The sequence below is a fragment of the Melospiza georgiana genome, chromosome 9, assembly GCF_028018845.1.
Source record: "Melospiza georgiana isolate bMelGeo1 chromosome 9, bMelGeo1.pri, whole genome shotgun sequence".
Lineage (NCBI taxonomy): Eukaryota > Metazoa > Chordata > Aves > Passeriformes > Passerellidae > Melospiza > Melospiza georgiana.
Window position 1 is genome coordinate 8,522,164 of NC_080438.1, and position 27,931 is coordinate 8,550,094.

Sequence of the window (27,931 nt, forward strand, 5' to 3'; positions counted from 1 at the left end):
TCAACCCATACAGAACAACACCAGGCTGCAAGCAGCCACCCTTCTTGTTCTCCAGCCCAGCCTTTTATCCCCTCCTGTTGATGCCCTGCCCCTGTGTGCCCTCTGCTCCCTTTGGTGGCTGCTCAGTGCCCCTGGGCACTCCATGGCTCATTGCTGTCAGTGCTGCTCACCTGCTGCCACAGCTGCACCCACTGGGGATGGGGCTGGGCCAGCCCCACTTACAATCACCACACACTGTGCGCCTACACCTGCCTGTCAAGAAAGCCAGTTCATGGAAAAACAGGTTCCCTAATAGCTGTCCCTGTGCTGTACAACAGGAGAAGGGACACATGCCAGGGCCTAAAATACATCTCACTTAAATAAAAGTGTAAAGCAGACATAATACTCAGTATATCATGAAGCAAAAGCATGGATGGTGCTTTATCAGACACCACTTTATCAGAGACTTGAGAGATAAGGAGGGGTGAGTGAGTCCCCAGTGTCCTTCTCCATCTGGGACCTCCTCTCTCACCAGCACACAGGGCAGGGGTCCAGCAGAGCTTCAGCTTCCAGCATCTGGTGGCACCTATTTCCCCTGAAACTTTTTCCCCCTGCATGGCATCTGAAGGAAGGTGGGAGCAGTGTGCAGTGCCCCAGAATGCAGCTGGACCCACGTGAGAGCTGCAGTGAAGGGAGCACTGTGGTCTTTGCCTCATCCAAGCTCGGTTAAGGTGAACAGTGGGAAACCCCTGTGGAGAGCTACCTTAGTGGTGATGGTGGCCTCTGATAAACATGCAGAACCTTGAGGGAGTGGGGGAGGACAGGCAGCACCAAATCAGAGGTGGAGATACATTCAAGACATCTTCAGTATTTTTAAACTAATGAATCAGGTTACAGGCACTGCAGCAGAATGGGATGGGGCTCTCAGGTACAAAAGCCACAGAATGCCAGCACCACCCCCAGCAAGGGGAGGACTCCAGCCTGGGAGGAGACACTGCATGAAGCATCACCAGTGCCACAACTCGGAACTCATCTCTCCCAGCAGCCTCTCATACTGCTCACTCCCTGTCACTGCCAAAGGTGAGGAAACCCCATGGAGAACAGGAGGAGGAGCTGGTGGTGGCAGCGTCAAAAGTATGGACAGAGACCCCATACTTTGTGTGTGCTGGACCAGGACAGGGCAGCCACAGGTGATGGGAACCGGTCAGCTATGAGCTTCAGGGTCCAAACTGTGCCAACTCACCAGGCTGACACCTAACCCTGCACTCAGAGATATATTGTAGGGATGGGCTGTTCTTCAGACAGTAGCACCTTTACAAACCAGGAGTCTCCTTCCTCCCATGAGCAAAGGACGGAGCACTTTGAAAACTTAGGGATTTTCCAGGGCCAGCGGAACATTGTGAACTTCATGTGCCACACTGATCTTGAGGGTAAGAATCAGTTTAACACAACAAACACAGCCAGTTCTGCCAGATTTGGGATGGCCCTCTTGCCTTCAGCCTGGCAGGTGCTGCAGCCCTTCCAGAGCTGGCTCAGGGCAATTCAATGGCTTTTGTGTTGTAGCAGCCTGGAGGAAGACTCTTCTGGATATCCTCCAGGTTCTTAATATCAGCCAGGATGCCATCGATGCTGCTCTCCAGCGTACGCACCTGGGCCTTCTGCAGGGCAGCTGTCTGCTCCAGCTCTGACATCTCCTCCTTCAGCTGCTTGCTTCTGCTCTGGGCTTTGCTGAAGTTCTCCTCAAGCTGCCTCAGGCCATCCTCATCCACAGCACCAGGCTGGTCTTTGGCACAGAAGGAAAACAAGGAATGGGAAAGCACGCATGGAGGCTGAGGACTAGATCTTCCCAGATACTTCATCCCCACCCTGCTGCCCAGCCTGTTCACAGGCATCACATAATCTAGCTTCCCACTAAACTCCCAGAAGCCCTGCCTAGATCCCAGAGGGGACCTGTCTCCATCCACACCCCACAGAGACGTCACAAAACCTACTCATGAGCCGCAGCAGCTCCTCCAGGGCACTCAACACCTGCTGCACAGCTGCCCCTGCCTGGCCAGCCTTGTCGTGGACCCTCTGAGCTTCCTGAGCTGTCTGCAGGAGGAAAGGCAGGAGCTGTAAGGTGCAATCAGGCCCACAATCAACAGGGGAGGAGACAAGGCAAGGGAGATGGGAACCCACCTTCTCTATGGCAGCAGCATCTGCCTCAGCCTCAGTGAGCTTCCTCTCAAATGCTTCATCCACTTCCTTGGCCTCCAGCTGCAAGGTGGCCACTGCCTTCTCCAGGGCCAGGACACCATCAGCTGTCTTGTTGGCTTCCTCCCTCAGCCGGGCAATGTCCTGGGGTTGTGTTGAGGAAAAAGCACTTTTAGAGGGCAGAACACAACCAAAATCATTCTGGGTGCACGTTAATAGGGAACTGGTAGAAACTGGTCCTTCTACAAGAGACTCAAAAGATCACAAGCTGTCCTCATGTTCTCCCACCAACATCTCCAGAGATGTTTCTATGCTCATGGCTCAATCCCTCCCTCACACATCAGCAAATCCCTGGGGAATTACAGCACACATCTGGGAGGTGAATCCACAAACACCATTTTGGGACATCACAAGCCTGAGAGTGACTCTGGCTGCAGGAGTAAAAAAATCCCCTTGGTCACTGAAAGGTGGCTACAGTGAGATGCCACAGAGATCCTGATGGAAGAAATGTGTCTGCAGAGATCACCTACAGCCAAACTGTATCTGCAGGACCCACTGTAGAGAAACTTCAGCTCAAAAATCAACCCAAGGGGTCCACCAAGAGGTTGCCAACCATCTGCTCTTATTCCACATTTTTCCCCTTCCCAATCCTTTTCTGCCAGCAATAGCACCAGAGTCCATCCTCACCTCTTGGATCCCTGTGGTGATTTCCATCACCTCCTCTGCCACACTGCTGCCTGCCTTGGACTCAGAAGCAGCTCTGCCCATGATCCCTTTGGCTTGGTCTGTCTTCTCCCTGGCAGTGGTGACCATGCTGCTGATAATGGGCAGCCTCCTCATGGCATCTTTGGCTTGCCTCCTCTTGTCATCTGCTTGCAGGTTGAACTCTGGAAGAAACACATGTGGAAATGAAGCTATAGTACCTTTGTGAGATCCCACATGGAAAGGAAAATGAAGGGTTTCTGGGATTCTACCCTTGAGGCTCTTGAGGATCTGTTCCACCTCGTAGAAGGTGGCATTGCCGGTGCTCACGGCTTGCAGGGCTGTGCTCCTGGCAAGGGTAGCTCGGGACAGCAGCTGTGTCAGCTTCTGCAATGCACCAAGGGACACAAAGGACAGGTGAAGGACGTGGTATGGGAGCATCACACAGTCCCAGAGCAGTATGAGAGGAGCTGGGCTGGAAGACACCCAAGAGTCTGTTCCCAAATGCTTGCTCTTGCCCCTTAATCAAGGCCACCACAGGCTGATCTGCCATCAGAAGCTTGTGCCCATGCTCCTCAACCAGCTCCAGCTCTACCCTGTGTCATTTTAGCTCTAATCTTTGCAGGAGCAGGTCTTCATCCTTCCTTTCATTGAGGAGAATGCAGGTGAGACCCTGCACCAGCAGCTCCCTGCCCACACTGAGCTCTGCAGCCCCAAGGAAGGGCCCAATCCTGCACCAGGCAGGCAGAGCTGCCTTTGACAGCCAGACAAGGACATGGTGGGGCCACAGGCACCCCCAAGGCTGCAGCTCCTGCTGGGGATGGGATGAGCCCTCACTGGGCAGCCTCTTACCGCTCTGTGGCCCTCCTGCCCCTGCAGCAGCTCCTTGGCCTCCTGCTCCCACTGCCCCACGCGGCCCCGCAGGCCCCGGTACTGCGACAGGGACGTGTCCACCAGGGCCAGCAGGGCACCCGAGTCCTGCTTCAGCCTCGAGGCTTCCTCCTGAAACACAGACACAGTGAGGCCCCCAGCATCTCCCCAGGGCCCACCAGGAACCAGAGGCAAAGGGGGGAAAGGGTGGTAAGAGGCCTATCTAGGGCTCTCCAACAGGGATGGAGCCCTGGGAAGGGCTGAACTGCTGGCAGGATAAGCAGGGAGGGCATCAGGAAGAGCCAAAGGGGATCTCCAGGCCTGACAGACATGAAGCCCTCACCTGAAAGGAGGTGATGTCCATCTCTGCCAGGCGGGACAGGGAGCTGAGGAGCACCAGGCTGCCCTGATAAGCCGTGTCTGCCTTGGAGGCCATTCCATCAGCATCAGCCTTCAGGCCTCCAACCAGTGACTTGAGCTCCTCATACCTGTACAGATGTGAGGTTGGAGAGCCTGGTGCCAGCCAAGCTGCCAGCCTCCCACCCCAGCACTAATACTACCATCTGCATTGACTTGTTCACGTTCCCTAAAGCTCCACACAGATTTATCACACGTAAAAAGTCAATTACGAACATTCCCTGCATCCCAGCCCCTCCAATGAACAGAGCATCTGCTGGCTCCTTACTCCTGCTCCAAAATCACAGCTTGTTTCATACAGCTGAACCCTCACAGGCTCCATGGTGGCTCTGCTGATCCCTGCCCTACCACTGCATGTTTCTCCTGCACATCCCTGTTTAATCTCTTAACTTCCTTCAAGGCTGCTGCTCACATCCCACCCATGGTGTGCAAAGTCCCAGCACCATCGTGGTGGCCTCTGGAAAGCCAAGTCTGACCAAAGGAGACACCATGGGCTTAAATTCTCCCTTGGGCTAAACCCAGATTTTCAACCACATGTGGAAATCATCCCCAGAAGTCTGTTCACACGTGTGGTGATGCTTTGCCCAGCTGCAGGCAGGACCTTAGGAGCATTGAGGGCTGTGAGGTGGGAAGCAAACCCTCCACAGAGCTGCTGACCCTCCATCTGCACCCCTCAGACACGCCAGTGAATTCCCTGCCTCCAGCTGCCCATTCTGCAGCTCAGATGGGGAGGCAGGGAAGGTGGCCTGGATTCTTGGCCATGTCCTGCTCCCCCCCAGGTGCACACAGAGACACAGAGGCCAAGGCAGGCAGTGCTCACCTCCTGGGCAGCCCTGGCAGGGAGCCCTCGGTGCCCTCTCCGCCAGCGGCCGCGCGCAGCAGCTCCAGCGCCTGCCGTGCATCCTCCCGTGCAGCCCTGGCAGCCTGGTCAATGGCATTGGCTACCTGAGTGTGCCTGCAGAGCACACAGGGGGCTTGTCACAAAGGATTCACACCCAGGTTTCCTCCACCAGCTTCCTGTACTGCTGCCTTCACTGATTCACCCCCCTGAGAAACAGAACATCTGTGAAGGTGACCTGTATTTGGCTTGCTCCTCCTGCATCTCCCCAGGAGAGAAGAGCACTGGGGAGGGCACAAGCTCTCTGTTCCAACTGCATATCCAAGGGGAAACTCTGATCCCAAAGATGCTTCTAAATCACATCCAGTTACATCCCCAAAGGCAGCTGAGGATAAGCCTATAGGGCAGCAAAGACAGTCCAGCAGTTTTATCTTCCCCTGCTCCAGGGCTGGTAACAGTGGGAGCAACTCACCTGTTGGCCAGTCTCAGAGCCTCCTGGGCCAGCAGCAAGAATTGATTGGAACCCCCGGGAAAGCTTGAAGCAGGAATGGTCTGAGGAGGGAGGAAGGAAGAGAGGTGTGAGTGCTCTTCCCTGCTCTCCATCCAATTTGGCAGTGAAAGAGGCAACTACAGCAAGTTAAACCTCCACCGCCCCCAAAGACTCCTGCCAGCTCCTCCTAAAGTCCTGGCCCCAAAGAAAGGACCACCAGAACACCCACATTCATGAAACAACATCTGTAATCCTTTAAATCCTTGCTTTCTCTGTAGATGTTTTCCATCCCTGAGCTGAACCAAGAGCGTGTCACACGGGATGCTCTTACCACCCGAAGGAGAGCAGCGCCGCTGCGATCCAGGTCCAGCCTGGCTCTCTCCAGCAGCTGCCGTGTCTCCTGCACCTGCCTCTCATACTGCCTGCCCAGAGACCTCAGGCTCTCCACTGTTGCCTTGACCTCATCCAGGCGACTCTGGGAGCTGGACCCTTGTCCCTTCATCCTGGCCACACGGCCTTCCAGAGACCTGTCGGAGGCTGGAGAGAAGGAAAGAGAAAGGCTGAAGAAAAACTCGTTGTTGTGCAAAAAGGCCCAGGCAGCAAACCCTCCCTGATACAGCCCAGATGGCCCCATCCCAGGGCGGTGGGCAGGTGGTACCTTGAAGGCTCAGGGTTTCCCTGAGGATGGTCCTCAGCATCTCCTCAGCCTCCAGCATCCTCCCCTCCAGCTCCTGACTGGTCCCACCGCCAGCTCGCACCTCTGACAGGAGCAGCTCCAGCTGTGCCAGCTGCTGCAGGTAGAGCTCCACCTGCAACCACAGACAGGCATCAGCCAGCAGCACACTAACCCCATGGGGAAAGGCCAGGGGGAATCCAGGGCCACAGTCAGGCCTGAGGACAGAGACCAAAATGAAGGCTCATTTTAGGATGGGACACAAAGCATCAGTTAAATTAGGTACAAAACCAAAGCTTGAATTCACATTTCACCGGCACCAGGAGCAGATGCTTGAGGAGGACAGGAGACCCTGAGGGTGAGCAAATCAATGCACTCCTTGCTGCTCAGTGGCCCTGGGGCTGGCACAGATGCTCACCTGCTCTTTCACCTGGCCATAGCAAGCTGGGCACTCACTCTCTTCACAGCGGGGACCCTCAAAGCCAGGTTTGCAGATGCAGCTCCCGTCACTCCTGCACTTCAGGGGCTCGGCACCAACCGAGTCACAGTCACAGGCTGCAGGTCAGAGTCACACATGTTCAGGGGACCCGGCCCCACCTCAAGCCACAGCACATCTCTCCCTGCTTTTCCCCCACCATTCAGCCCTGTGCTTTGGTTCCTGCTCACCATTCCCACTTCCCAGCATCCTCCTTCCCATCAAACCACTCCAAAGTCACTCATGGCTTTTCTTCCTCATCCCCAGCTCAGACAGCACCTGGGTCTCACCTCTGCACTTGTCTGAGGGGTCAGAGGCCAGGGGGTTCCCAAAGAAGCCGTCCTTGCAGCGGTCGCAGTAGAAGCCAGCGGTGTTGTGGAGGCACTTGAGGCACTCTCCGGTCTGGCGGTCGCAGTTGCCCACGGCGTTGGGCTCCACGTTGCCATTGCAGCGGCACGGCTGGCAGGGCTGGGAAGCTGCTGGCTCTCCAAAGTAGCCATCAGCACAGTACTCACAATTGGCACCTGGCAAAGGAGACGTGGGCAGAAGGTAATGCTTGTGCCCGGGAGGCAGAAGCTGACTCGCTGCTTGTGCCCCACAGAAATGGGGGTGTTCAGCCCCATCAGGGCTGGCACCACAGCTGCTCTGCTGCCAGCACCAGCACGGCCAACACACAATGCCCCACACGTGCTCTTGAAAACTGGGTGCCACAAATTACCTTCTACAAGTCATTCTTTTTTTTTTTTTTCCTTATTTTTTGCTCCACTCCCTCTCCTACCCATCCTTTCCCCATGCATGTTACATTTAGAGGAGAACTTTTCCCAGAGATCTCGGTGTGTTTAGCCAATCCTTGGGGCTCAGACACCCCACTGCCCCAGGAGGGGCAGTGTCACAGACAAGCTGGGCTGAGAGGATGGTGTGAATCTGCCCACTCCAAGCACACCTGTATGAAAAGGCAGAGCAGAAGCAAAAGGGAATTACCAGCAGCTCCAGGAGGGCAGCGGTCACAGATGATCTCCTCACCACCGGGCCCCACGGAGCAGCCCTGGCCGGGCCCACAGGGGCAGGGCCTGCAGCTGTGGGGCTGCCGGGGGTCCCGGTAGGAGCCGAAGGGGCAGCTGGCACCATTGCCCACGTGTTCATCTCCTGAGTAACATTCACCTGGAGGAGCAAGGAGAGGGCTCAGGGCAGTTTGCTTACACTCCCGGTGGGACATCCTCCACCTCTGCAGCCACAGCAACAACAGCACCCACGGTCCAGCAAACTCCATGAGATCTCTTCACATCCCCAGCATGCCCACATCGTGCATATCATAAAATCATGAAATGGTTAGCGTTGGAAGGGACCTTAAAGGTCATCTAGTCCAACTTCCCTGCAACAGACAAGGACTTCTTCAACTAAACCAGATTGCTCAAGCTCTATCCAGCCTGAGGCACTGCCATGCTTAACTTTGAAATAAGAAGTCACCAGTGAAAAAATACTGCTATCTGGGCAGCAGGAGATAGTTTTTCTCTCTCCCAAATGCATCCAATTTGTTCCAAATGCATCTGACACAGTGCTTCCAGACACGGGGGAGTTTTGTCTTGGATGCTCCCCACATTTCAGACCCAAGTCACGGATTTATGATCACAGACAGAATCTCAGAATCACAGACTCATTAAGACTGGAAAAGCCCTCCAACACCATTGAGTTCAACCTGTGGCAGATTCCCACCTTGTCAACCAGCCCAGAGCACTGAGTGACACGTCCAGTCCCTCCCTGGACACCTCCAGGGATAATGGCTCCACCACCTCCCTGGGCAGCCCCTTACAATATCTAATGACACTTCCATGAAGAAATTTCTGTGAACCCAGTGATCTCAGCTCCCCACAGCCCTATTCTCAGGACACAGGCAGCCTCTCTGCATTCCCATCCAGCCCACAAGCACAGCTGGCGTTTCTTACCGGTGTCAGGATCACAGGTTCCTCCCCCCTGGCAGTTGCAGGGCACGCAGGAGCTGAAGGGCCCCTGGCTGGGGGTGTCTCTGCGGTATCCAGGGGCACAGCTCTGGCAGAACTGCCCGTGGTGCCCCGCCGGGCACTGGCAGTGCTCCACCCATGGCGCCGGGACACCGGGCACGGGCTGTGCTGACACCAGGGTGACATTGTCGAGGTAGCCGGTGCCTGCAGGGGAGTAGGGACAGTGACCCGTGGGGACAGCGGCTCCACCCGCCCAGCCCCACAGCCAGCACCGGCACAGGGGGCACATTCCACTGCAGTGCCCACAGCAAGTGGTGCAATCACATCTGTTGCTATCCTGCTCAATCTCTTTGCTATTTAAATCTGCCCCCCTGGAGCACTTACTGTTTTTATCTTTTAATAAATTCTAGCAAAGGTGTATCCATCTCCACTAACTATGAGAAGCCAGCCTTCTCAGCTCCCTCTGCACTTACTGTACTCCCCAAAGGTGGCTCGGATCCAGAGGGCTGTCAGGTTTCCCAGCAGCCTGCGAAATTCAAAGTGATTCAGCCTCGGGTTCCACTTGCTGCTGGGGTGCTCATCCAGCCTGCCAGGGAGAGGGGGGAAGTGGAACTGGTTCAAAAAACTGAGATGTCTCTTCCGAAAAACACAATATTCCTCAATCATCTGCCGCCTGGGAGCTCAAGGCTTTGGGCAACGATGTCCATGCATGCAACTGATCCAGAGCTGAGAACTCAACCCAAGCTCAAGCCATATTTTTTCCTGCCCCTCTCACAAAGTAACCTCTTTATCCAGGACAGAAGCACCTGAGATGCACCCAGCCCAAACCAGGCAGCCATTTGCCACCACCAAGGGACCACAGCTGAATCCAGGACCTCCTTGAAGCTTCAGCCATTCTTGCTCGCCCTGCCCCAAGCACCCCAGCTTCCCCCTTTACCTGAACGTGTACACGTGGCTGACACCGCAGGGCAGGGCCTCTCCCTGGGGCAGGAAGGGGGCAGTGACTCTCAGGCCGTGTCCCTCCAGGATCACATCGTGTGGGGATGGCTGCCGGCCCCCCCGGTCCAGGCGGTAACCAAAGGAGAGCGTCTGCCCATAGCTCAGCTGCTGGTTCCCAAGGAATTTCGCTGCAGAGGGAAAATCAAAGGCTTAAAATATTTCCTTCCTCCTAAAGGCTCAGTTCATGGGACCAGCGCTAGCAAGGGTTCACTCTGGCCACCACTGACCCCACACCTACCAGGTGCCATGAAGTATATTGGCTCTGATGTCCTTGCTGCTATGAAGGCATCCTGGTGGTGTGGGGACCACTGGAGCTGGGCTGGGGAGCCGCTCTCATGGACCCCTCGCCAGCCCTCAGCACCTGGAGCACAAACAAGGAGCAGTCAGTGTGGACAGGGAAGGTGTTTCCAGGATTCCAGCAACTTTCTTGAGCTGTGTCTTATCAAAGCTCTCCAGCTTCCCACCCTGACCTCTGGGCACAGTTATCCCTGTGCCCACACATCTGTAAATCAGCCTGGCTGGGCACAGAGGCCTCTTTCCAAGTGGCAGGAAAGACATAATGAAGAAATTCTATGCTCCCCTCAACCCTTGGACTATACTTCTGCCTGTGACCAAGCCATCCCATCACAGCAAGGTTGCTGCAGCCACAGGCAGGATGGATGAGCACCCAAGGAGCAAGCACAGCCCAAGGCCAACTTCCAGCAGGGTTGGGATCCATGTGGTTCCTCCAGCCCACTAAAGAGCAGGGATGGCAAGCACACATGGCCAGGAGCCATGGGGATGTCCTGCTTGGGCTTCACCTTGCTGGAAGGTGGAGGTGATGTTGTGGACACTGTGGGTGTCCGCACTGACACACGTGTCCGAGTGCCCGTAGCAGAAGCAGGGGGAGCATCCTGCAGGGTTTCTGGCATCCAGGTTGTAGAAGTGTCGCTTGCACCTGGGAAAATGCAAGAAGGTGACAATGTTCAAGTGATTTTCTCCTTTTACTGGCCCACACAACCATCTCTGTGATACAATACAGCCATCAGCAGGGTTTAAGGTCATCACTGGGCTGGTGAGATGGGCACATGAAATGGCTTTGACCAGAGAGAGGACAGGGCTAGATTGGATACTGGGAAGAATTTGTCCTGTGAGGGTGCTGAGGGACTGGCCCAGGCTGCCCAGAGAAGCTGTGGCTGCCCCATCCCAGGCAGTGTCCAAGGCCAGGCTGGACAGGGCTGGGAGCAACCCGGGATAGTGGGAGGTGTCCCAGCCCATGGCAGGGGGTGGCATGGGATGAGCTCTAACATCCTTTCCAACCCCAACCATTCTAAGGCTTGGTGGACTTGGGAAGTGACTGCAGAGAGAAGGAGGCAGTGCCAGGCAGTGTCCAGCACGTGCTCCAGCCCCTCACCTCTGGCAGAGCTCCCCAGTGACGCTCTCCTTGCAGACACAGTGGCCGGAGTGACAGCCGCCCACGCTGCCCGCGGGGTCACACTCACACTGCAGGCTCCTGCAAAGGCACAGCACCAACTTCTACCTGGCATTCCAGCTTGGCCTGGGAGCCAGTGCTTCCTGCTGCCACACGAGACAGCAGAGAACCCTCCCAGATACCATTCCCATGCAAGAAGTGGGGAAATACGCTGCACAGCCACCTCTTTCCAGAATCTGCCGCTCTGTGGGTGCCAGGTTGAGCCAGTGCCCATTGCTACTGCTCCAGGGCATCCCAGAGCATCAGACCCACCCACAAGCTCAAAGTGAAGCTCCACAGAGCTTAATAAACCCTGGCTGAGTTTAATAGAGCTTGGCTGAGCTCCAGCAAGCAGCAGCACCCCGGGGAGGCTTGGGCAGGAGGCCTGGCCAGGACTGCAGGCAGCCCGACACTCTTTGCCTGCCAGCAGCCCCAAAGGAGCAATGGCAGGCTGAGGCGAGGAAGAAGAGGACACAGCTGAGGAAGCCAGATCAGAAACATTTCTAAAGGTGTTTAAACAGGGCTTCATGAAAAGGAAGGGGTTGGTTTTTGCATACACATCTCCTTGTGAGTGGCACCAACATGAGGCAGCCCCACTATGGGCAGGTTTTGTTTTACAGGGCTGCAGCTTGTTGAGCATTATCTGGGTAATGAAGCCATCGCCTCAGAGAGTGGCCAAGTTCAGATTCCGATGGTGTGGCAGGACACCAAGCCCTACAGGTTGACAGGGAGGCCCAACCTCACTCAAGCCACTCTCTCCTAGCACGGTTGGCTTAAGTTTAAACATGAGCTGCTATGAAACCAGCCCTGCTCCCCCTGCAGGGGCTGTTCTCAGCCAGCACAGGCCCCAGGAGAGCTCTGGAGGCTGGCCCTCCCTCTGGCCCCATGGCACCGATGGTGGCAGCACTCACTGCCCGCTCCTCCTGCAGCCTGCCTCGGACAGGGACTCGAAGCCCGGCTGGCACTGGTCACACTTGTCCCCCATCACTCCAGGCTTGCAGCTGCACCGGCCATCGCTGTCACACTGTGGGCCAAGGGAACCTGCAGGGAGACAGGAGGGAGAGGCTGGGACGGGCGCCTTCCAACCCACACCACTCTGAGAGTTTGTGATTACTTCAGAGGGCAGGTGGGTCTTGAAACCTGTGCTCTGGTAGGCAGGGGCTCAGAGCCTGCCCTGCCCGGGGGGTGCCCTGAGCCCCAGAGCCCAGGCAGGGCTGTGCACGTACCCCAGGGGTGGCAGAGGCAGGGCAGGCAGCAGAGCCCCCCGTGCTGTCGGTAGAAGCCCTGCTGGCAGCGCTCACAGCGCGCGCCCTCCGTGTGGCCCTGGCAGCCCAGGCAGCGGAAGCCGTTCCCCGTGTCCCGCAGGAGCTGCCAGTCAAAGATGCACTGCCTGGACATCCCGTTGCAGTCACACACTGCGGAGAGGAGAGCAGAGACGCGTCTCAGGTGGTGCAGCAGTCCCACCCCGAGGGGCAGGGAGCAGGGCGCAGGTGCTGCAAACCTGCCCTACCACAGCCAGCTGCTGTGTTTGTCCCCATGTCTGTGTCCATCAGCCACCCCAGTGCCACCCATGTCCACATCCCCACACGGGGGAGGAATGCCCCATTTCACTGCTGAGGATGGACAGACCCAAGCCAAGCAGCTGCAATTCACACAACAGCACTACCAGGGCCGTTCTCCATCCTTCCACAGGTCTTGCAACAACCAGGACACTGAATAAGCAGAGGTGGTTTAAAAAACCCAGTCTTGTCCTGAGAAAAGCACAGGTAACCTTACTTATAAGAAAAGGGAAAGTTTCCTGAAGTTATCCTTTGTTTCACCTGGCCAGGAGTGAGTTGAGTAGGAAAAGCTCAACCAACTTCCACCAGGTCCCCCCACAGCCAGGTCTGCAGTGCAGGGTGATGGGGAGTGGTCTGTGGTCCAAGGAGCTTGGTGGAAGTGTGCCAGCCACAAGGGAGATTAACAAAAAAGGTTTGGATGGGATTGGACCCCACCCTCCCTCATTGTGAAGAAAAGCTGCAGCTCCCACCCTGCTGCATGAGGGATGGCAGGAGGAACAGGCGTGAGATTCTGCATTCCTCTGCAGCCAAGACAGATCATCATCCCTCTGGACATCAGACTCAGGCATCTCACCAGATGTGCCTGCTCCAGCACCCCACTGCCTTGTCCAGCTGCTCCCTTGTAGCCACCTTGCACCTCCTTGGCAGTCCCCCAGTGGCCAGAACTGGAACATTTAATGCTGAGGACCTTACTCCAGACACGCTCCTCAGGATCACTGCGGGGACCAGGCACAGCCGAGAGAATGGCTGGCAAAGACAGGCAGGAGAAAGAACATCCCAAGGGAAAAGCCAGGTACTCAGGGGCACAGAGCCTGCTGAGGAACTGCTCCAGACCAACCTGATGCTGCCATGGGTGTCTCAACCTCCCTCTGAGGAGCTCTACTCACTGCTTGGGAGAGGAAAGGCCATTCCCAGCTACCCAACCCCTGCCCAGGTCACCTCTGAGAGCACAGGAGGGGGAGACAGCCCAAAACCGGGCAGAATCCTGCTGCACAGATACAGACAGTGTCCTGTGCCCGTACACACTGAGCCTCCTCCTCCTTCCCAGCTCTGTCCTGGCACAGCTCAGCCCCAGGGCACAAGGTCCCTGTGCTCTGCACTGTGATTCCTGGGGCCAGGCACTGCCTCCTGCTCCCCGCTCACACCTGGGCGCCGCCCTCCCACACACCCATCGGCGCCGCATTCCGAGGGAGGCACTCGGGAGCCTCTGCCAAGGGAGAGCTGACCTCATGCGCCAGCAAACAGCGAGAGAGGCTTCTCCAGCTCCGGCAAGCACAGCTCTTCCCTCCCAGTCTGGCTGCAGGAGTCTGAGACCGAGCTCAGGAGATCTTCTGCCAGCCTAGCCTGCGGGGAGGGGACCTGTGGGCACACAATTCCTGCCTCCAGGGCTTGGGAAAGCAACTCCAGCCTCAGAGCGCACCACCAGTGACCAAAGGGCATGGACAACACAAAGGACCACTGGAGAGCAGCAGCGTGAGACTTTCTTTCAGTCTTTGTGCTCACCTTCGCAGCAGAAAGATCCCACTTGGGTTGATCCCACTCCCCATCCCTCTACACTCCAGCTAGATCTCAAGTTGGAAGGACAAATAAGGATCTCTGAGTTGAACTCCACCCATGCATCACCCTACGCAATCCAGAGGATTTACTGGCTTGCTAAATTACAGGCATGAGCACCATTCCCCCAGGGAAGGAAAACCTTTCTTGGAGTGTTTCTCTGCTGCTGCAGCATGTCAGGAACCAGCTCTCCAGCCCTGGAATAAATTCCTGTCTCGCTGATTCAAAGCCATTTATGGCACTGTGGCAGGTTAGTGCCACCACTGCACTGGAGTGCCTGCTCCTGGTGTTCTCCCAGAAACCCAGCAACTCAGGCAGGCTAATCCTTACCAAGAGCAAGGCACTGGAATTGATAACGAGATGGAGCAGGAAGGAGCTGCTGGAGCATGAGGACCAACTGATCACTTCTCTATCCAGGTGCCCCGAGGCTCTGCTCTGAGATCACCCATGGAAAAGATCAGGTTCCCTTGGAGGAAAAGCTTTGCAGCTGGATTTCTTCAGTGCTATGTCAGGATGCAGGAGACCCATGGCACACACCCAGCAGGATGTCATTCCCCCAGCTCCCACCCAAGAAGAAAGCATGAAAAGTGCTTGATGGCTGTGCTCAGATGAATTCTGACATCAGAAAGCCTTGGAGAAGAAGACAGGCAGCTTCAGGCTTCCTAAACTGTCTCCTTAAATTCACAAAACCAGGCAATGAGGGCAGCCCTGGGTCTGTGAGGATCTGACAGCCCTGTAGAGATGAGCCAGCCTGCAAAGATCCCTCCCTCCATCAGGAGAAGGACAGAGCTCTGCGTGCAGTGAAGGCTCCATGTCAACAGAGCCATTGCCTGCTCCTGGGACAGTGACCCCAAGGCTGTGCCATCTGCTGCTCCAGGGCTGGCTGTCCCCAGTGCCCACCTTCACAGCTTCTCACTGCAGGAACACCTACCTGGGGCTCTATCAGCACACTCAGTTACACCACTGAACCCACTCGAATTTCTATGCTGCACCATAAGACCACAGCTGTTACCAACCACTGGCTTTACATACACACAGAAACGGGTTCAAGAGTCCCTGGGAAAGCAGCACTTTCCCACACACTGCCAGGAAGGAGCAGAGGAAGAATTGATATCAGTATTTTAAAACGTAGATGTAATTAGGGTGATGTAATAATTAACCCAAGTAGCGTGTACAGCAAAACATTTTTTTTTTCTTTTGAAAAAATCCCAAACCAAAACACTTATTCAGCACTTATTTCCCATTGCACCAAACTCAAAACTAATAAAATTTAACTTCAAGCCCAGAAAGCTTATTTCAGAACATCAGTACTGGGGTGAAAAAAAATTAAATCACTTAGTATTTACAAAATCACACAGTATTTACAAAATACATGCAAAAACCTGATTTTGGCCAAACATACCCATCTCCAGACTACAGGCCAATGAAACTGAAATTCAAATAGCTGAATTACCACTGGGCTGAACAGGTTTAAATCTCCCTCTGTGACACTCTGACTCCATGAGCTTTGCATGTCCCAGAGGATCTGCATTTTTAAAGCTGTGGACTGCAGGAGACTCCTGTCTCTCTTAGGATGCAGCCGGACTGTGGGACTTTGTGAGTTCCACAGACTCACAAAACACCCAAACACCGCCACATTATTACAGCAAACTGGATTCTGGATGCTCTTCCCCAGGCTGGGGGAAGGATTTGGTTCCAGCAGTGATGGGCAGATCAGCCACTGCCTGGGGGATGCTTGTGCTCACACCCACATCCCACCTGGGAGCAAAGCCCTGCCCCGACAGCAGGAAGGTAACTGCACACAAATGAGTTATTGAAAAGGGATGCCAGTGCCAAAACTGACAGAAACTGACAAAATTATTTATGGTGGAGGAAAACTAACCTCGGAGGAAAGCTAAGAAGCACCTTCAGATCCAGGACCAATCCCGAAGGCAGGAGGGGAAGAGTGCCCCATCAGGGTGTCGCGCACCCCAGCCAGATTCCAGCTCCCGGCCCTCTCCAGCATGGAGAGCTCCGAGCCGATCAGCGGCGGGAGCAGGGCAGGCAAAGCCGCTCCAGAGCCCCATCCCCATCCCCGGCCCCGGGCTCACCTTGTCCCCCGTGCGCGCCGCGGGCCGCGGGCAGCAGGGCCAGGCAGGCCAGGGGCAGCAGCCAGCAGCGCTGGGCCATGGCCGGGGCCCACAGCAGCAGCAGCAGCAGCAGCAGCAGGGCCCGTCCCGGCGGGCTCCGCACCCGCTGCCAGCTCCGTGCCTTTTTTTGGGGCGTTTTTTATCGCTGACCCACCTGAGTCACTCCCAACAGGAAGAGCGGCCGTGACTCACGGCAGAGCCCAGCCCAGGCAGCGCAGGGAGCCCGGCCCCAGCGGGACAGGGGCACTGACGGGCACAGCACCCTCTGCGAGCACCCCCGGAGAGCCCCTCACCCTCCTGGGGGGACCAAAGCCCTCTGCAGCTCCTGCCCACCCTCCTGCGGGGATCACACACCCCTGCACCTCCTGCCCACCCTGCTGGAGAGATCACACACCCTGCACCTCCTGCCCATCCTCCTGGAGAGATCACACACCCTGCACCTCCTGCCCACCCTGCTGGGGAGATCCAACACCCCTGCAGCTCCTGCCCACCCTCCTGGGGAGATCACACACCCTGCAGCTCCTGCCCACCCTGCTGCGGAGATCCAACACCCCTGCAGCTCCTGCCCACCCTCCTGGGGAGATCACACACCCTGCAGCTCCTGCCCACCCTGCTGCGGAGATCCAACACCCCTGCAGCTTCTGCCCACCCTCCTGCGGGGATCACACACCCCTGCACCTCCTCCCCACCCTCCTGGGGGGATCACACACCCTGCAGCTCCTGCCCACCCTGCTGCGGAGATCCAACAGCCCTGCAGCTCCTGCCCACCCTCCCGCGGGGATCACACACCCTGCACCTCCTGCCCACCCTGCTGCCCGTCCCGCCCCGCCGCGGGGCTGGCTGGGGACGGCCGGGCTGTCCGGGCACGCCAGAGGCTTGCAGGGAACAAAGTGGAGCAGGATGAGCTCACGGAACCTGGGGAGGGTGGATGGGGGCTGCCTGCTCCAAGCCAGGTCCAGCCAGCCTGCTCGTTTACAGGTGACTAGCAGGACTGGGGATGCAAAGAGACCCAAGAACAGCTTGAATAAATGCCCAGAAAGCAAATCCTGATTGGGCTTTACCAGATAATCATCAAGTTCAGGAAATCCCCAGACCTAGAAATGAGCTGGAGGTGAAAGTCATCAGACATATTTGTCCACTTTTGCTCCCGAGATGGAAAGTGAGCTTAGATGGGTCCTTGGCCTCACCCACTGCATTATTTTTACGCTAGAAGAAGGATGAGGAGAGGAGACAGAGTGGGGAGAAATGCTTGTCTGAGGCTGCTGACAGGGCCAGGAAGATGCCAGGCTCCACAGTCCCAGGTCCATTAGCACTTTGCTCTCAAGGACAGCTGACAAGCCACACAGGGCATGAAGGCCAGTTCCAGCTCACTCCTTGCCTTTGCCTTGCAGGAGGACATGACCATTTCTACAGAGAAACAGAGAAATGTGGAGGCAGGGGTTCTCCACATCCCGCACACATCAGGACAAGCAGGACTCCAGCACATCCTCCTGCCCAGTGAAAGCAGCACATCAGAGGGGCACAGTGAGGGATGGGCCCTCGTGCTGCATCACAGCAGCTCCCTTGCCCAATGCCATGAGACTCCTTGTGTCACAAGTGACTGTGAGCGGTCCTTTAAACAGAATGAAAACACCCAACAAGTGCATCCCCAGAGACACACGTTGCCTTTTAGGTCCCCTTCTGCACTAGGGACTCAAACTCAATCCCAGGTGTGACATGCTGCTCACTTGAGGCCTGACAGAGCAGGGTGATTAACAGTGAGCTCCTTGTCTGAGCCTCCTGCACTGCCCAACAGCCTCCAGACACTGCAGACACCTGGAGCTGACTCACAGGGCTTTCCTCTGGCTCCTGGTGATCTCATGGGCACAGCCAGCCCAAACACACCCCATCTCTGCACCTCCCTTTGCCAACTGTACCTGCCTCTGCTGCTTGAGTCAACTTTTATAAACAGGAGGTTTCCTTTTCATTTCACTTGCTGCATCCTAATATAGCTCACAACAAGGAACACAGCTCCCCAAAAGTAATAGTGGTGTGGTGGGCTTTGGCATCTGAGGTTCTTTTATCTTTTATCTGGTTTTCATTACTAGTTTTTAGGCGAGATAAAATTATTTATGGTGTTCCCACTAATTCAGCAGTTCTTAGGATCCCACTCATACCTCTGAGTAAACTTCTTAAGTACATCACTTGCCCACACCACCTCTGCTGGTCCTTCCTCCCTGCTGACACCCCTCTCCTTGGGAAGGCATCTCCAGCAGTGTGGTCCACAACAGCAGCTCCCTTAGACCTCACCCAGACCACATCCCTGGCTGACTTCTCTCCTGGAAAACCAGCCCTCCCAGCAGGAAGCCTTTCCCCTATCCGTCTCCTCTGTGTTTCCCCATCTATGTCACCCTTGCCACCCCACTTGTGCAAACAAGGCCGTGACAGCTCGCTCCTCAGTCATCTCTGCTTGCTGACTCAGACTACTCTCACCCTGCCACCTGCCTATGCTTCAACAGGACCTCTACAAACCACATGCCATGAGACTACCAAGAATGTATTTCCTGGGGCCCTGAATTTCTAAACACATCTGATCTGGAACGAACAGTTGCCCACCACCCTCCACAGAGCAAATGTCCCACTGCAACCTATGCCAGCACCCCTTAGAAAAGGTCTCACACCAACAGGATCACCAGAGATGTCTCACCTTTTAGAGTAAGCAAAAGTGTAAGCAAAGGGAGGCATAAAGAACAGCTCTGCTCACCAGACACTGCAATGAAGCAGTTTTGTTTCACTGGAAAACGTCTTTCAATCTGCAACACAAGAAAAGTCCTTCTTGAAGATGGTTCATGTTCATTCCCACAGAGGCAAAAGAGCTGCTCCTGCAGGCAGACCACTGTGGCTCACAAGTTCATCAGTCCTTGAGGATGTGGCTGTGGCAGAATTAACTGCTCCAAAACCAGTCTGAAACAACATAATAATCTAAATTTTGCTGATGGTTGCTGGTGAAAAGTGATGGGTGTGTAAAAACTCTGGACTGATGGTTTTACTAATGTAAGCAAAGGAGAAAACCCATTTTGGTGACTTATGCTAGATGAACACCATGATGCTGTGAGCCCTTGCATCCCCAAGCCTCCTCCTGCAAGGGCCCATCTGATCTGCCACATCATCCAGGAGGAAACCCTCTGGGATTTCCTCACAGTGTGCAAAATCAGAGACCATGACGTGCTGGTACCACCAAACACCAGTGCAGTGATGGAGCCTGGACTTCAGCCTCTCCCCTGACACTGGGGTGCCCTGGGACAAGTCGTGCTGCCAGCCAGAGGCAGCTGGAGCAGGGATCGTTCAGGCAGCAGCTGTAGGGGATGGGCAGAGGCAGGAGCAGGCGGGGCAGGGCAGAGCACGGGCACAGCACGGAAGGGCTGTCATGTCTGGCCTTGCCTCGCTGTGCCCTGCCCGGCCCAGAGAGGGCTGAGACAAACTGGGATGGAGGGAGGAGGCACTGCCATCCAACTGCAATGAGGGGAATTGCCATTCCCCTCTGTCCCCATGCCCAGCCTCTGTGGGATAACTTTTACATGGCATTGCTGATGTTTCTGGGATGGGGACACTGAAGGTATCAAGCCAGCAGCCAACTACAAAAAATAACTAACCAGAATGTGGTTCAGCATGTCACAGCTGTAGATGGGGTCCACAGGACATTGCCAGCTCAGTGTGACAGCTGCATGACCTCCTCCACTTCCTCAGATCCATGCAAACACACCAGAGACATCTCCCTCAAGGCAGTTATTCCCAGCACTTTATAACCTGTAACAATATCTTGTCCTCCCCAAAATGAGAGGGAACCCAGATGAGGTCTGTCCAAGCCCTCCCCACTGCCATCTTCTCACCAGGCCCTCCTGCTTCTCCAGAGAGCATGTGAGAGAGGATGGAGCTTGAACCTGGGCAGTGAGAAGAAACCCAGGGAACTGAAGGAGAATAAAGGCTACCAGGGCATGGCTTGGTCACTGCTCAGCAAGGTGCCGCCTCACCCGCCTTGGTCAGGCACTGGCTACACTGAGCAGAGTATCCAAGGAGGGCATCTCTACTTGGGCTTCAAAATATTGGTAGAACAGTTTGGCAACCTGTAAGCCATTATCGTGGTGCCTTGGAGCTGGGTCTGCTCCTCCCTGTAAGAGATTTCTGAGCAGCTACTCAGGGTACTCTTACCTTGTCATCCTCCACTGTCCTCCAGCAGTACCTCTGAAAACCACATGAATGTGAGGCTCATGCTCAACATCACCCCTGAGACACATTTGCACAATGCCCACAAAAAATATCTTAAAAAAAATAAATCTTTATCTTCTGGAAATAAAAATCCTAAAGATAAAATAAAGGACACAGACTTGCTTCCTAATCTAAGCATTTTCACCTGAAAATGGTAAGAGGCTCCATGTCAAGCTATAGCCCATGCAAGGTCACAACTGTCCCACCACCCATTGTCTGCTCCCCACAATCCAGCTGAAACCTCAGCCAGATTTCACCAGCTGGGATTTGCTTCACAAAAACATTGGCAAGAAAAAAAAAATTACATATTTTAGAAAACAAATTCATTAGTGACAACTGAAGAATGAAAGGTTGAAAGTACACAACTTACATGCAAAAAAAAAAAGAAAAGAATTTACCAGCTGAGATGGGATTAGGTCTGATGCAAGTTAATGAGACCCTGTGTGTTTTCTTCTGCTGAAAAACAACAGAAATCCAGCTGGAGCTGAAAGACAAGTGTGAATGCAGAAAACAGCCTATCTCTTATCACTGCAATCTGTCCTTAAAAATTTACTTCATTCAGGCCAGGCTCTGGGAGAAAGGACCCAGGAACAACACAGAGCACCCAGATTTGTGGCAGTTCCCAGTAATTTCAGCTTCTTCATTCAGTTTTGTTTTGTTTTTTCTTTTCCCAGGAGCCTTATCCTTTTCTACCTGTTTAGTAAAAGATTTTTCCTTACAGGATAAATAAACTCCCCCAGTTCCTCAGGGCTTTCCAGGAAGACAGTGCCACTCCAACAGCATCAGCACCAACAACACAGTTTGTTTTTAAGCCCTGGAAAACCAGCAGCTTAACATCCATCACAGCCATGGCAGTGGAGCAGTGGATACAAGGAAAAACCATCATGCTTGTCATCTGTGTCCCACCACATGCATTTCCAAGTTTCTTTTCCCTTTTTCCCACACCAAACCAGGCTAAGGAGCAAGAGGTGAATCTTGCAACCAAGACACATCACCTTCAATATCCTACCACGAAAAATAAAGTAATACTCAACAGAATTCCCAGGTGTAAGGGGTTACAAATATTCAGACTTTATTATAAATAAGAAATACTGTTTTATACATAAAAACTGCAAGTGTTGCATTTTGTTCACCGCCCCAGACAGCAAGACCACAGATTAAGGCAAAAAAAAGCTGGAGTGAAGGCACATACTGAGGGGGCCACAGTCAGGAATAAGGTGATGAAGGGATGTCACATGTCACCCATGACACCCAGCACTCCACCAGCAGCTGTCACATCATCACATTACGTAAAGAAATAACTGGACTTATACAATGAATAATGGCTGTAATGCAGTACTGATTAACAGATTGCTTATAAAGATTTTTTTTATTTAAAAATAAAATTCTGTTAAAAACAGTTTAAGAAAAAAAAAAAAAAACAACAACACAAGAGAGCAGGAAACCTTAGGCCTGACGTCAGCCAGGGCATGCACACATCTGCTCTTCTCACAGCCTTGGCAGAGGTGATGTGGTCACAGCTATCTTCCCAGAGTGACCCAAGGTCCCTGTGTGTGCAGGCACAGGGAGCTCTCCTCCAGAGGTGTTTCCAGGCAGGAGGGAAATCCCACAGTCATGAAGGGTAGGGATACAAGAGCCATGCAGAGCTTGCTGGGAACAGCAGCACTGTCTGCACCGAGCCTCCTGCCTTGCACAGTGGCACCAAGATGTCCCCAAATGCAGCTCTCTGACCACCTCAGCGCTGTTCTGGTCTCCCAACAGAGCTACAGCTGCTCCCAGCCCAGCTGCAAAGCCACAGCCCCTGCTCCACTGCTGGCACAGCATCCCAGGGCACAGGGGACACAAACTGGGTGCTGCAGGCACCGTGGGGAGCAGGGCTGGCCTTGGAGACTGGGCTGGAAGCATCCACCCAACAAGCAAAGTGGTTATGGATGGGTGCTGGGGATACAACAGAGGGAAGCAAGCAGGAGCCCAGCCAGGAGAAAGCCCAAGTTTTAAGGGAATGATACAGAGAGAAGCAATACATGGTGCACCTGCCCCAATGGCTACAGGGGAAAGCACGTAGAGGAGGCCAGGCTGTGCCACTCTGGAAATCTGGCTGAGTATATTTACACACACATACACACACACGAGAGACTTCCTCACACCATAATCATGATAAAAAAAATGGAAAAAAAAAATCACATTCACACAAAAAACATAAATTTGAAATAATTAATAGCACCAGTGTGTGTCAGATAATAATTTCTTCCCCGCTACGCAAACGTACAAAGTTGCATAGTGTTTAAGGATAGATATATACTGGATCTCAGGGAAAGGGGGAGGGATGCCAGGCTGGAGGCAAGGAGGAAGCTGCAGAGGATGCTCTTGTCAGGGAGCAGGGGGCTCCCTGCTGCTCCCAGCCAGCAGCAGCACTGCCTGGGCTGGGAGCCTGCAGGGAAGCCCTGGAGTGGTGGAAAAGGCAGAACTGCCACCTGAGCCTGGCCTGAGGTCCCTGTGCTGTGGCAGCTTTATGGTGACTGCAAGACTGGGAGGCAAAAAGAAAGGAGGGCACCAGGAAATTCCAGCTCTTCCTCCCAGCTTTGAAACAGGCAAAAGGCCAGAGCAATGGCAGGAGAGAGAAAAATCCCACTGTCCTCCTTCAGGAAAAAGATGGGGAGAAAACAGGACCTTTCCATTTCCATTCATGTGCCTCCTTCCTTCCCCACCCAAAGACATTCAGCATGGAGGCCAGTGCAGCTGCCAGAACTCTCTGGAAGGCAGCTCTCCTCTTCAGCAAGACTTGCCCTGCTTCAACAAACTCATCTGTCAGTCTGACATTCCCAGCCCAGAAAAACAGATCCTCTGGAAATTCAGTAGCAACAGATGGGAATGCAGCTCACGGCTTCCACACTCTGGCAGTCTGGACTAGCCAGCAGGTAGCAGCTTTCAGACCAGACCCAAAACTGCTCCACAGAACAGAAGTGGGGCTGGCAAGATCCACCACTCCACCAGTATCCCATCTTCCCAAAGAGCCCTAATCAGAGGCTGCCTTTCTCTCGTAGCAATGCATCCTCACAGAAAGCATTTCAGAAAGAGGCTTCAGCTATTTTGCCAAAGGCTACCAACACTGTTGGATTGGCCACTACCTAATGATGAAAAAAATAAATTCACAGGGTTAGAAGTTGGGAAGAAGGATCTGAATTGAGTGCAGCTATACTGGCCATTACAGTAATACTTTGGTAGCCATCCCCTTCCTTCATAGGGATAAAGAGCTCCAGGACTGAGGATTTTACAAAGGGAGAAGACAGGAGAGAAAGTTGTGTTAGTTTTGCCTTGCTGTATACAGCTCACATGGTTATTTCTGAACCACAGTATAAAGAGTCCAGAGCATCTCTCATCCTTGCACTAATCAAAAGGAAACTGTGTCTGAGGAAGGGGCAAAGGTGGAGTGCTCAGGAAAACAATCTATATAAAAAAACCCCTTTGATGCCCAAAGACGGATATTTAATTTGCTTCTCAAAAAAAAAAAAAAAAAAAACCCAAAGAAACAAACAAACAAAAAAAATCCACAAAAAAAAAAAAAAAAACCCACCAAACAAAACAAAACATTAAAAAAAAAACCCAACAAAAAAACCCCAAAACTTTAAACTTATCCTGATTTGAAAGGAAACAGTGGCTGCGAGCAGCAGAGTTGGGGATTTGGAGAAGGCAATGTGTGTTAAGGCACTCCATGGCTGAACCACCACTCACCAGGGCGATTCCCCCCACCCCCAGCACACCCTTAGGGCTTCTCAATGGACGGGGTGTTGAAACAACCAGATGGCAAAGTCTTCCTGATGTCTTCCAGGTTGTTAATGTCCTTCAGGATCTCTTCAATGTCCCTGTTGTAGGCCTGTATGGCATCATCTTGCTTCTTGGCTTCTCTCTCAAGGAAAGACACTTTCTGGTCCAGGTCACTGTCTTTCATCTGGTCTTTGGCACTGTTCAAGGTACCTTCAATTTCATTCAGTTTGTTCAAGTCCACTGTCTCCAGTTGCCCTGAAAAGCCAGAAGCAAACAGTGAAGTGCATTAAAACCTCTATGGCACCCTGGGGGCTCACACAGCTGAGCCCACAGATCTCCAGCAGGGCATCTCCAGCCTCTGAAACTGGACCAACCACATGGGTGACATCTCCACTGCCTCAAGAAGCCTTCAGTTTGCTGAAAACCAACACAGAGCATTGCCAAACAAGCTCTGAGGCTACTTGGGAAAGAAAAATCCCAAAGTCCTTGCCAAATACACACAAACCCCATTTCAAGAGATCAAAAGATCCATCTGGTTCCTCAAACAAAACTGGCAGGAAACCCAGCACACATCAGGAAAAGCATAGAGAACACTGAACATAGTCGTACCTAGCTGATCCAACAGGTCATTAATGACAGTGAGCAGGCTGTTCACAGAGTTCTTTGCTTTTCTTGCATTGTCTTCTGCCTCCTGGGCAGCCTGTGAGGCCTGTAGGATATTAAAAAAAAATGAAAGCACAAATAAGGTTTAGGGATTACAAAATTGTTGCCTCTCCTCTGCAGTTAGCACATCACTGCCTTCTCACTCCAGGATAACAATCCTGCACAAAGATCTTTATCACAGGGCTGGGGAGAAGACTGACAACCTTCAAGTAATCAGTTTTCTGAGTATTTCAGGATGGGGATCCCTGAGGAGGATTTTGCAGTAAAGGGCAGGATGGAATCAACAGGGCTATACAGTCAGGTTTTAGCTATAATAAAAGGAAAAGCAGCTCTCAAATTCCAGCAGGGAACCTATGCTAATGCACCAGAACTTGTCTCCTTTTCAGTCCCACTTAAAACTTGGAAGAGCCAGAATACTGCCTAGACCCAGCTCTGTCTTTGCACGAGGAGAGCAGGAGGAAAGGCGCCATTGCCAGGACAGCAGGGAGAAGGCAGCTCCTGGCCCCTGCTGTCACCTGCCAGCAGTACTCACCTCATTTGCCATCCTCATATCCTGCTCAGCATCAGCCTGCTTCCTCTTCAGCTCCTTCTCTGCATCCTGCAGCTGCTTCATCATGTCATCCACCTCCCTGGCCAGTCCTGTCACATCAGCAAAGGTCTTGTCGGCTTCGGCTCTGGTAGTAGCAGCACTCTACAGCCAACAGGTGGGAGAGGATGGAAAAAAGAGGTGAATTCAGGGGCAGAACTTCCTTCAATCCTTCTCATCAAAATGCACTGACTTCCTATCTTGCCTTATTTTGCATGGGCAGTGGGGAATAGAGCAGGGAGCACACGGGGCTCACCAGGAAACACTGTAACAGGAGCTCCTGCAATCCCCCAGCAGGATCTCAGCACACCCACCTTCTGAACAGAGCTGGCAATCTTCTCAGCATCATCTGCTCTGGCCTTGGCCTCACGGGCATCAGCAGCAGCGTTGCCCAGTGCCAGCTCTGCCTGCTGAGTCTTGTTGTTGGCCTCTGCAATGGTCTGGCTGATGGCAGGGATCTTCTTCAGCGCCTCCTCGGCCGCCGTCTTGTTATCGTTCACCCGCTTGTCAAAGTCTAAGGGGGCAAAGCAGATCCTTAGCACGTGCTCCAGGAGAGCCTTGGGATGCTCCTCTGACCAAGCTACCCAAGGCTTTGCTGCCCTCACACTGGAGGGATGAAGAGCAAACTGGGGTCAGCTCTCCCTACTGCACATCTTCTGATGCTAAATAAGGAAGTTAAAAGGCTGAAAAGGCTTATACTTTTTCTTTAAAGAAAAACAAGCCAAAAGAACACACCCTACACTCAGATAAGGGCAATAGCAGGGCCTCTTTAACCAGAATATCCTACTGCCAAGTGACTTGTCACACTGGAATTGAAGGATTCATTCCAAGTGTTTCCTCTTTACCTTTCAGATTCCTGAGAATGGTATTGGCCTCCTGTAGTGTGCCACTGCTCTTCCGAGCAGCTTCCTCAGCCAGGGCTTTCGCTGCATCTGCTCGAGCCAGGAGCTGGTCTGCAGTCTGAGGAGACAGGACATGTACCAATGCATTCCCACTTTCTGAAGGATAATTGTGCAAGTGTATCAAAAAGCACTGTTAAGCCCCAAACAACAACACCATCCAGAACAGCAGTGCTTCCTCTGAGATCAGATGAGTGGATGTACTTTGGGAATACTGCTCTGAATACAAAGCTGACACCACATCTGGCAAATATCTCCAATTTTCCCACACAGCCTCAAAGCCATTGCTTTTAACCTCTTTCTGCATCTCCTTTTTGGAGCCATTTTTCAGCATTCTTATAATCAGTAAATAACACTAAGATGAAGTAATTTGCATCTGGCCAGTTACTTGTCTTCCTTGTTGTTTTTTTTTTTTTCCAGGAACAAAAGCCTGCACAAAGTGGAACTGACCTGCTGCTCTGTCTTCCCTTTCTCCAAGAGGTTCTTTACTTCAAGTTCCTTTCCTTTCATATCTTCTCTCAAGTCCTCATAATCCTTTAGCTTCCTGGCAATTAGTTGATCCAGTTCCTCTGCTTCCTTCTTGATCTTATTTGCTCTATTCTGCAGGTGGAAATCACACACAGAGATTCCTGAATGTTAAAGAATTCCTGAACAGGTGGTAAATTTTTCCACTTCTACATTCAAGCCAAGACGTCTGGCAAACATCTCAGATTTCTGTCTTTCAGAAACTGGGGGAGGTGAGGTTTATGTAGGTGGTTTTCTGCATTTACATCTCCTGCATAAATGTTGCAATTGCATAAAAGCTCGATTATGCTTAGATGGACAAGAAGCGTTGTCCACAGAGCATTCTTGTGCAGAGAACATTAGCAGAGCACATGTAAGGCATGCCAGCAACCTAGCAATCCTCAAAAATAGTGCACATGATGGTGCCCACACATACCTCTAGCCCTGTGGAATCCACAGTAGGCAGGCTGGTGAGGTTAGCATATATCTGCAGGGCTCTGTTTCCAGCTTCCTCTGCCTCTGCAAGCACCTTGGTGGCCTGTTTCTCTAGGTCTCGAGAAATATTCCTTGCTTGATTGTACCTAAAAAATGCCAAAGGATCCAGTTATGAAACAGTACATTCTGTAGAACTGAACTTAGGAAGAGAGTGGAGAGGCTAAGAAATCAAAAATCACCTCCCACAAAATCCAAAGCATACAGAGGGTTGCCTTAAGTTTTAAGCACTGCTCTAAAGTCAGGAAATAAAAACAATTTTCTGTTACTGACTCACTTCTGGTTGAGCTCATCAATATCAATTGCAGTTTGGTTTTCTCCAGCCAGGGTTTTCAGCAGCACTTGATACGCTTCCGTGGAAGTGTCATTTGCAGCCTTGGCTGTGCGAACAATCTCATCAGCTTCCTTTTTGTGCCTGATGACAAAAGAAAAATAATGCCATTAGATTTGTCAGCCAATAGTTTTTATCCTCAGTTCTTGATTATATTCTC

General features: G+C 53.1%; 2 protein-coding genes across 2 annotated transcripts in view; both read right to left on the reverse strand.

Moving 5' to 3' along the window:
- Window positions 1–1,511: 1,511 nt before the first annotated feature.
- Window positions 1,512–16,326, reverse strand: LAMC2 (laminin subunit gamma 2). The gene is made up of 23 exons (XM_058030389.1): window positions 16,248–16,326; window positions 12,271–12,459; window positions 11,956–12,085; window positions 10,988–11,086; window positions 10,395–10,531; window positions 9,833–9,955; window positions 9,533–9,722; window positions 9,069–9,181; window positions 8,581–8,799; window positions 7,619–7,798; window positions 6,928–7,161; window positions 6,581–6,717; window positions 6,148–6,298; window positions 5,821–6,026; window positions 5,472–5,551; window positions 4,982–5,116; window positions 4,088–4,232; window positions 3,727–3,876; window positions 3,147–3,261; window positions 2,860–3,059; window positions 2,158–2,316; window positions 1,971–2,070; window positions 1,512–1,762 (listed from the first exon to the last, which is right to left on the reverse strand). The coding sequence occupies exons 1-23, from the start codon at window positions 16,324–16,326 to the stop codon at window positions 1,512–1,514; spliced, it is 3,522 nt and encodes a 1,173-aa protein (XP_057886372.1).
- A 7,784-nt stretch (window positions 16,327–24,110) lies between these two features.
- Window positions 24,111–27,931, reverse strand: part of LAMC1 (laminin subunit gamma 1) — a 65,131-nt gene continuing 61,310 nt past the window's right edge. Inside the window, exons 21-28 of the mRNA XM_058030030.1 lie at window positions 27,718–27,855; window positions 27,385–27,529; window positions 26,895–27,044; window positions 26,391–26,505; window positions 25,860–26,059; window positions 25,492–25,650; window positions 24,906–25,005; window positions 24,111–24,551 (exon numbers count right to left, since the gene is read on the reverse strand). Of these exons, the coding sequence (XP_057886013.1) occupies window positions 24,295–24,551; window positions 24,906–25,005; window positions 25,492–25,650; window positions 25,860–26,059; window positions 26,391–26,505; window positions 26,895–27,044; window positions 27,385–27,529; window positions 27,718–27,855 (1,264 nt within the window). The 3' untranslated portion in view covers window positions 24,111–24,294. The remainder of the gene's footprint in view (window positions 24,552–24,905; window positions 25,006–25,491; window positions 25,651–25,859; window positions 26,060–26,390; window positions 26,506–26,894; window positions 27,045–27,384; window positions 27,530–27,717; window positions 27,856–27,931) is intronic.